Consider the following 9,365-nt stretch of genomic DNA (forward strand, 5'->3'; position numbering starts at 1 on the left):
GCCCTTTGTGTGGGGGAGGGGCGGGGCCGTCCTTTGTGCAAGGGAGGGGCGGATTTGCCCCGTGTGCAGGGGAGAGGTGGGGCCACCTAGTGTGCAGGGGAGAGGTGGGGTCTTGCGTGTTCAGGCCACTGGATAAAAGGATATTTAGGTTCTGGGGAATTTTATTTGTGCAACAAGTGGTAGCTTTCTTATTTTTGGAGATTAAAACAGTACCAGTAATAAGATACAATAATAAGGCTCATGAGAAGAAGACGAACACAAGTGAGAAGACAGGCCTCTTCCGGATCCCATTTTCCAGAATAGGGCTGGGTATCAGCGCTCTGTGTGTCCTTTAGAGTCAACTGTAAATGCACCACAAATGTTTAGTTTTTTGTACGTAAACTGGATCGTTCCACATAGAGTGTCTTGAAACTTGCAGATGAGATACATTTCCTCCTTGTATTTCCTCACAGTAAACCCACCCACTTTAGTATATATACAGTTTCACAAGCCTAGAGCTGTGTGAACGCACTGGACCGTTCCATCCCCCGATGGTACCCGTGCCCCTTTGGGACTGGTCTCTCCCCTCACCCCAGCTCTTGGCCCATCCTTTGGCCTATAATTTACCTTTGCAAGAATGTCCTGTTAACAAAATACAATATGTAGACCTCTCACTTAGCAAATGCGTTGGAGATCCACCTGCGCTGTACTGAGCCCGTAGGTCCTTCCTTAGCGCTGAGCGCTTGGGCAGCGCCTGGCTCCGCCACAGTTGTCCCGCTGTTGTCCAGTTTCCAGCTCTGGGTGGTTCTGAATCAGACTGCTGTAAACATTTATACATGGTGTGTGCACGTGTGTGCGTCCGTGAGCACGCGCAGTCCCCTCAAGGCCCTGAGGCTCGCTGGAGTCAATCTCCAGCCCCCCCCCCCCCCCCCCCCCCCCCCCCCCCCCCCCCCCCCCCCGCCAGCCCCCAATGACCCTGCTCTGCTTGTTAGCACAGGTCTCCCTTTCCTGTCATTTCAGGTCCTCGGGACCCTGCTGTGGGCGGCACTTCCTGTGTGAATTCTCTGGTGTAGGGCATGATTCTTTGGAGATTCAGACGTATTTGCGTGTGTCAGCAATTCGTTTCTTTTACTGGGAAGCAGTATTCCATTGCGTGGATATGATACACAGTTTTGATTTGATCTTTCCAGTTTTTGGTTATTACGAATGAAGCTGCTAAGAACATTTGATTACAAGTCCTCACGTGCACGCATGTCTATTTTTGCATTTGGGTAAATACCTGGGAGGGGACTGCTGGTTGTATGTTACGTGTATGATGAATTTTATAGGGCACCTCCGAGTGGTTTTCCAAAGTGGCTGTGCCGCCTGCTGTTTCAGCCCATCACATGTGAGCGTTGTCCTTGCTCCACCTCTCTGTCAGTGCTTGGTGTTGTCTATTTTCATTTTAGCCACTCTTAGGCTTATCAATATTTCTTTCCTAGCTCTTGCTTTTTTTTATATCCTAGTTACAAAATCTTAGCTTAACCCAAGGTGACCAAGATTTTCGTCCGTGTTCTCGTGTTAGCGCTGACATTTAGCTCTGTGATCCGTTTTGAGTTCACTTTTGCATTTCACGTGAAGTGGGGGTGAGTCCTCCTCCCCTCCCGTCCCCACCCTTGGGTGTCCAGCTGGTCCCCTGCCGTCGGTGAGAAGACTGTCCTTTCTCCACTGCTGGCCTTTGCACCTTTGTCAAAAACCACACGGGAGACACATGTCTGGTTGTCTTTCTTCATGTGATGTCAGGATTGGCCAGTGGGGGCCGGGGTCTGCAGTCCTATCCCGTCTGTTACGATGGCGGTCGTCTTACTTCTCGTGATTTTGGAGAATACCGATGACCGTTATTTCATGAGAGGGTGTAAGACAGTGACTTTCTAAATCTACAATTCCTCCTCCATTTGTTAACTAGAATTCTTTTCTAAAGATTTTATTTGACAGAGAGATAGAAGAGCACAAGCAGAGGAATGGCAGAGGGAGAGGGAGAAGCAGGCTCTGCACTGAGCAGGGAGCCCGATGTGGGACTCGACCCCAGGACCCTGGGATCGTGACCTGAGCCGAAGGCAGACACTCAACCATCTGAGCCACCCAGGCGCCCATGTTAACTAGAATTCTTTTATCTACAACATCCTTCATCAGCTGTCTGGTTACTTGGAGGTAGTTTAATGGGAAAAGCAAAATGACACTTGATCGTCTCCCTTTCTTTGCTGGTTGTCAGAGTCGGAAGGTGATTACTGTCAAACATTCTTCAGAGGTGGTCAGTGGAGCTTAGTGGGGTTTTTCTGTATCTTTATGAACTCATGGATTTTAATATAGTTGGTTTATCTCCGTACATTGCAGTCGTTAGGCTTTTCGATGCCCAGTTGGCACTCTTTGGTCAGGGGGAGCCTCTTTCGTTTGGCTCTTGCAATTGACACAACTCCAGCAGGCTTTGGTGGCTTTCTTGCCTTTTGCAGTGAGGAGTCGTACCCAGGTCATCCATACACTTCCTGCCCTGGACCCAAAATCGACTTTATCTGGCAGGCCTGGTTCCACAGTGGGAAATGGTGTTTAGAAACCACAGTTTGGGTGCTTATTACTACTGTGTTGGCTTGGTTTTCATATTTAGTATTTTCAGTAGGAGATCTCAATAATATGTATTTTCTAAATGAGAAAAGATACCACTGGTTCATACTGATGTCTCCAAATCCAGTTTAGGAATACAGGGTTTTTACTCAACAGCCATGGTATTGTATTTGCATATCTTTCCTCTTAGTCTTAAAAATCCTCATTTCTAACCATTAACAACATTTCTACCTATTTTACCTCATAAAATATGTATGACAGTTTCGGAATAATAACATAGCACTGGGACCCCACGGCTCCTGAAAGCAACTCAGAGCTCCTTTGCCTTCCTTTTGCCCTGGGGCTGACCCCACAGGAATGTTGAGTCCAATCACAGGACATAATTCCTCTCTGGGCAGTTAACCCACCACCTGGGAGGAGAGCTGCACTCACTCGCTTTGCTTTTGTTTTTTTAGGATTTGATTTTTTTTTTTTTTTTTTTTTAGATTTTATTTATTTATTTGACAGAGACACAGCGAGAGAGGGAACACAAGCAGGGGGAGAGTGAGAGGGAGAAGCAGGCTTCCCACAGAGCAGGGAGCCCGACGTGGGGCTCGATCCCAGGACCCTGGGATCATGACCCGAGCTGAAGGCAGACGCTTAACGACTGAGCCACCCAGGCGCCCCAGGATTTGATTTTTTAAATCTTGCCTTAATTTTGTTTTATACTTATGTAAAAAACTGATATTTTTCTGAAGGCAAATCTAGCAAACAGGGTCCACCCAGAGGAGTCCAGCGTCCATCCCTTCTCTTCTCTCTGGCGTCCGGTCCTGTCATTGGTGACTGTTTCTACAGCTTTATCTTTGCAGGTGCAACCATGAGCCCGTGCGCCTGCACGTTCCTCCCCACTTAGACGGCAGGGCCTGCGCTCTTCGCACTTCCGACGGTTGCCTGCAGTTTCCCATCATCCGGGCATCTCGTGTCCTTACAGCTGGTTGGGAAGGGTTGACCACTGGGAGCTTTTCTCCAGGCTTTGTTGTGCCAAAGGGCATGGTGGTGACGGTCTTGCTCATCAACCATTCTGTGCTCTTGTTGGTGATCTCTGGGATATATTCATTCCTAGGAGGGCATTGTTTGGTCACAAAGTAAATGTGTGTCAGAGACGAACACTGTGGCCTGTTGCGTCCTGCAGACATAACCGTTATTAGGATTATATTTTATTAGTATGATTATAGTTTGTTGCTTACGTACTGTCGTGAACGTATGTGTGACCATAGCTTTGATGATGTTGGGATTATTTCCTTATGATGGATTCCTGGAAGGGGAGCTCTTGGGTCAGCTCTCGGGGCATGAGCGCCTTTGGACTCCTCATAGATCTGCAGCAGCTGCTTTTCCGACTGCCTGCCTCCCTGCACCCACTTTCCTTGCCCTGTCCCCAGTCTTTCCCCGCCCATGGATCTTGTGGCTCCTGCCTCCTGGGTGACAGGAGCTTCCAGGTTGAATGTGCCCCGCCCCACCAAGCCACTTTCACAGACCGAGGTGGCACTTCGTGCCCTGTGCAGCTTCTTCCCGAAGTACCTCTGCCCCCCTCCCCCCACCTCCTGCACAATGACGTCATCCTCAGAGCGTTTTCTTTTCGTTTCTTTAGCCTGTTGTAGACTGCGAGCTTCTTTTTTTTTTTTTTTTTTTAAGATTTTATTTATTTATTTGACAGAGAGAGACACAGCGAGAGAGGGAACACAAGCAGGGGGAGTGGGGGAGGGAGAAGCAGGCTTCCCGTGGCGCAGGGAGCCTGATGCGGGGCTCGATCCCAGGACCTGGAATCATGACCTGAGCCTAAGGCAGATGCTTAACGACTGAGCCACCCAGGCGCCCCATGACTGCGAGCTTCTTGTGCTCAGGGCCGTGGAGCTTGGAGCCTTACATCCCAAGTGCCCAGCCCCGGGGCTTGCAGCCAGAGAGCCCTGACACAGCAGCCCTGGCCCGGTTCACAGATGCGGGCACAGCTCGGGAGTGAACCGAATGCCCCCGCTGTGTCAGGCCTCTGCAACTTCGCCCAGGCTGTTTCCTCAGTCCTCCCAGTGACCTCCAGGCGTCCTTCAGTGCCAGCGCAGGGAGCATGCAGCTCTCCTGGGAAGCGGGGCCTCTCTCTGAGCTCCCGGTGCCAGAGCCCTTCTCCCAGTTTCCTTGGGTGGGGGGGCGGCATTGCCTTTCATTCAAGGCCCTCCTGGCCCTTCCCTCTGCACCCATGCTCCACCCAGCACAGACACCGTCCCACCCAGTGGGAGCACCCAGAGAGGCCCAGGAATCACTGCACCCGGCTGGGTTCGCGGGAAGGGAGCGTTAGCCCCGCCTCCTCCCCCCTCCCTTCCTCCCCATCCTTCCCCTCCTCCTCCTGCCTCCTCGGTTCATGCCTGCTGGGGTCTCTGTGACCCAGTGCCCAGCATCTCTGACCCCCATGCTGCTGGGGTGCCTGGGCTGGGCCCCTAGTGCTGCAAGGGGTTCCCTGAAATGAGCCTACACGTGGTGTCCCCGACACGCTCCACCCTGAGACCCCTGGGCGTGTCCCCACTTTCCCAGTATGGCCACCCCTGACCACCCCAGGCCCGTAGCACCTTTCTCCACCCATGTGTTCCATATTTACACATTTGCTTTTGGCCCCTGGGCCTGGTGCATACTAAGCCTCTGCAAATATTTGTTGAATGAATGAATACATTTCTTAGGAAGGTTTAATTTTTTGATTTTGAGAACCCAGTTACAGAGCAGACGGCCCTGCTGAATTCTCTCTTTTCCCTAGTGAACTTTGTTTTGCAGGGGATGTACAAAGCCAACGAGCGGTTTGGGCCAGGCATTGAGACCTACCCCGATGGCAGCCAGGACGTCGGGCTGTGGTTTCGGGAGCACCTCATCAAGCTGTGCACAGAGGTGCCCAGCAGCTTCTCCATACACGACTACCCCGAGTACTCGGGCTTCCTCACGCACTCTCCTGCTAGAATCAGCCTCTTGGGCGAGGAGAAAATGGAGTGGGACCTGCATGAGGAACAGGACCCCTTTTTCTATGACTATAAGCGGTTTCTTCTGAATGATGACTTAACTCTGCCTCCAGAAATATACACTTACTCAACCGACAACAGCCACCTGCCCATGACCTGCTCTTTCCGCAAAGAATTAGATGCCCTGATCTTCCTTAACGATATCCCTCCATTTGTTGAGGACGGCGAACCCTGGTTTATAAAAAATGAGACCCCTTTGATGGTCAAAATCCAGAAGCAAGCTTACAAGTACAGGTAAGTCCTCACATCGTTCTTCCTCACCTCCATGCCTGGAAGGCCTGCTCCTCCCCGCCGCTGACGGGCCTGCGCTCAGTGCTGGGCCCCCTGGAGGCCTCCGGCACCTGGCTGAGTAACTTGCAGGGTTATTTGTCAGGTTAAATCATATGTGCTTCTCCTGTTTGACTGAGGCAGCCCAGTGATGGAGGGGGAGGGAAAGCCGTGACGGGCCTGTAAGCAGGGACATGTCCCCGGGTTTCGAGGAGAGGGGTGGGGCAGGCAGGTGCTGGGGCCATCGATGTTCGCACAGGGTATTGGGATGCCGGATCCTGCTCACCCAGTCTTGGGGGAAGGAGTGGTCAGGGGGTTCCTTGGTGAGCATGGAGGCAGGGTAGTCCCGAGAAGGGTGTAGAGCCTCGCAAGGGGATGTGGAATAGGGTCAACTCCTGAGTTGATGGGGCTGAGTTCAAATCCTGGTTCTGGGACCCTGTGTGTGTTTTCTCTGTACCGGTTGGAGCTTGCGCCCCAGCCTCTGCAGGTCGTGTCTGCGACTAGGTGTCCGGTAGGTCGGGTATCTACGTGAGGTCCACACAAAGAGAAGGGACTGCTATTACCCTGGTGTATGAGTACGGATCTGACACGAGAGCCAAGGTGGGAGAGCAGGGTAGGAGTAGGCTGGGGGCTGACGGAGCTCTGGCTTCTCCAAAATGGCTGGGAAAGATGGAGCTGCTTCGATGGTCTCCAAAGACACCCTTCTTCCCCACCCCAGCCCTGGAAAAGTTAGCAGCTACTTGATGAAAACTGATATTTTAAGTTAAAATTTTGAAGAATATTTTCATTTGTTTACTAAACTTTGTCCTCTGATGTCACTAAACTGTTTTAGAATTCATGTTTGGTAAACACAAGTGGCTGGGTACTTATGCATTCATGCTTCCCCCCACTTAATCCCTCCACCCATCCCTCCACCCAACCCTCCCTCCCTCCCTCTTTCAATCCACCCACCCACCCATCCCTCCATCCATCCCTCCCTCCCTCCCTCCATCCATCCATCCATCAACCCACCCATCTACACATCCCTCCATCCATCCATCCATCAACCCACTCACACACCCATCCCTCCATCCATCCATCCCTCCACCCATCCAACCACCCACCCACCCATTTATCCATCCCTCCATTCATCCATCCACCCACCCACCCATTTATCCATCCCTCCATTCATCCACCTATCCACCCACCCATCACCCACCCACCCCTCCATCCATCCACCTAGCCATCCATCTGTCCATCCATCATGCGGACGTCAGCTGAGCCAGTAATTGTTGATAACTGGTGGGCACAGAAGGTGCCATAAATCCATAGATTCTTGATGGTGGAGGAGGTTATGTGTACACAGGAGGCTTAAGTGTGGGCTGGTGAACGGGCCATGGGACTTGCGTGTTATCTACTCAAAAAGTGAATGAGCAGAGGTGGGATATGAGTGCTTGGTGCTGAGTGCCAGACCCATGTGTGTGCCTGACCTCCTTCCTGCCCGGGGCCCCTCCTATGAGAGCCCCTTTCCCAGCACACATGAAGGGACCGATGTGCAGGGATGTGCAGGGCCCATGATAAGCCTGAGCATCTGCACCTGAGGGCTGCGAGTCACACCACAGTGCTGTGTCCACGCCAACTGTGATTGCTCAGTGGTGCAGCCCCTAGGGCTCAGGGTGCCTGAGGAGTGGACTGTAAGGGGAGGAAAAGGGCCTGGGGCAGGGCAGGGTGAGGAATGAAGAGAAGGGGTGTAGGAGAGAGGGCCCTGAGTGGGGGTCCTGGGCTGGCCTAACACCACTGAGGCCCACCGTGTTGCCAGGAACAAGAAGGCCCACAGCAGCTGGAACATGGGTGCCATCCTGGAGGGAGACCGGAGAAGCTTTGCGTGTCATGGGCCCAAGGAGCGGCTTGCCAAGGACATGATCCTGAGGGCTGGGGAAGGGAACTATGACTGGATCTACGGGATCCTCAGGGATGACCTCGCCAGCGCTGATGTGGCCGATGCCAAGGGCTACACTGTGCTCGCTGCGGCCGCCGTAAGTCCCCATGCGGGGTGCCCCCGGCACTGTGGACCCGTGACAGTCTGGGGTCCTCTCCCCTCTGCGGGGCTGCTGTCCTCCCAGCCAGAAGTGGGATGCACAGGGTCAGATGGCAGAGAGGCTGGGGCGTGTTGATCTTCCCACGCCGCTGTCTCTGAGTCAGGTACCTGCTGTCCTCATGAGGCTGGCTTCCTCCCTCCAGGTTCACTGTCACAACAACATTATCAACCTTCTGCTGGACCATGGGGCCGACGTGAACAAGTACACAGACGAGGGCCTCACGGCGCTCAACATGTGCTTCCTTCTCTACTACCCGTCCAGGTGCTTCAAGCCCAACATCGCTGAGCGGACGACGCCCAAGCCCCAGGTCAGCCCCTCGACCCTGCAGCCCGGCCTGGCGTCTGTAGCACCCTGTCCCCCATCCCCTCTCCCCCATCCCCCATCCACCTGTCCATCTCTCCTGGCCGCGGTCCCCGGCCTCCCTGTCTCTGTGCAGATGGGCTTCAGATGGGTGAAGGGACACTACGGCCCGCGGGCGGGGAGTGGGAGGCAGGGACGGAGCCAGCGTGCCCGCTCAGTGTCCTGAGCTCTTACCGCAACGCCAAGGGCTATGTGTCCCATCCGAGCCACATGCACAGCAGTCGGCCCAAGACCCCTCCTGTGGGCCCCAGGGAACGAGACTCGGAGGGAGGGAGGGAAGGCTGGTGATTCAGGAGTGAGGCAGCCCTTTGCCTGTTGTGAATAGAACTGCCCAGAGGTCCCTGGTCAAGCGTTAGCATGAACTCCTGCTTTGGGTTGTTTGGGATGTACCCCCAGCCGTGGGATTGCGGGGTCACATGGTGGTCCTGTGTTTCATCCGTCCGGGAGCTTCTGAGCCCTGCCGCCGCTGCAGGGGCAGCCCTGTATGCCTCCGTTCCAGTGCAGGCTTGGGGCCTCACAGCTGGCTGGGCAGTGCCTGAGGGCCCGCTCTCTGCAGCGCAGGGCGACCTCCGTGGCCTGTCTCCTGGGTGCCGGCCGCAGGGGCCACGTCTGCACACCCCTTGGGGAACCCTGGACCCTAACTGTCAGCCCTGTGAGGCCGGCCCAGCCTGGGACTGACCTCCTCCCAGCAAGCCTTCTGTGGGGGCTGCGGCTTTCTGTCCTCGTGGTCAGGGCCCCTCCTGGGCAGGTGAGGGAGTGGTGCTGGAAAAAGTCCCCTTGCTGGGACTCTTCTCTCACCTCACGCTGTCTCCTGAATTTCTTCCTTGAGAAGAGGCGGGCAAAGCTCCTCAGTTACCAACACACGGCCCCCACCCCTGCTTCTCCAGGGCAGGCCTCGGTTCCTGCCTTCAGTTCCCTGAGGTGGGACCACACCAGCTCCTGAGGATTTCAGGGTGGGGAGTGGGTAAGGGAGCAGGTGCACACGGGGAGGAGGCCAGAGCACACCGGGTCCCGCTGCCCTGGGTGGGGTGGGGGGGCAGGTGCACGCGGG

At 54.4% G+C, this 9,365-nt stretch overlaps 1 protein-coding gene across 1 annotated transcript in view; it reads left to right on the plus strand.

Moving 5' to 3' along the window:
- The window catches only part of ANKMY1 (ankyrin repeat and MYND domain containing 1), a 46,375-nt gene that overhangs the window by 8,501 nt on the left and 28,509 nt on the right, over positions 1–9,365 (plus strand). The window contains exons 4-6 of the mRNA XM_032413180.1: positions 5,371–5,843; positions 7,675–7,891; positions 8,097–8,261. Of these exons, the coding sequence (XP_032269071.1) occupies positions 5,371–5,843; positions 7,675–7,891; positions 8,097–8,261 (855 nt within the window). The remainder of the gene's footprint in view (positions 1–5,370; positions 5,844–7,674; positions 7,892–8,096; positions 8,262–9,365) is intronic.

Source organism: Phoca vitulina, unplaced genomic scaffold (assembly GCF_004348235.1).
Source record: "Phoca vitulina isolate PV1807 unplaced genomic scaffold, GSC_HSeal_1.0 scaffold1, whole genome shotgun sequence".
Lineage (NCBI taxonomy): Eukaryota > Metazoa > Chordata > Mammalia > Carnivora > Phocidae > Phoca > Phoca vitulina.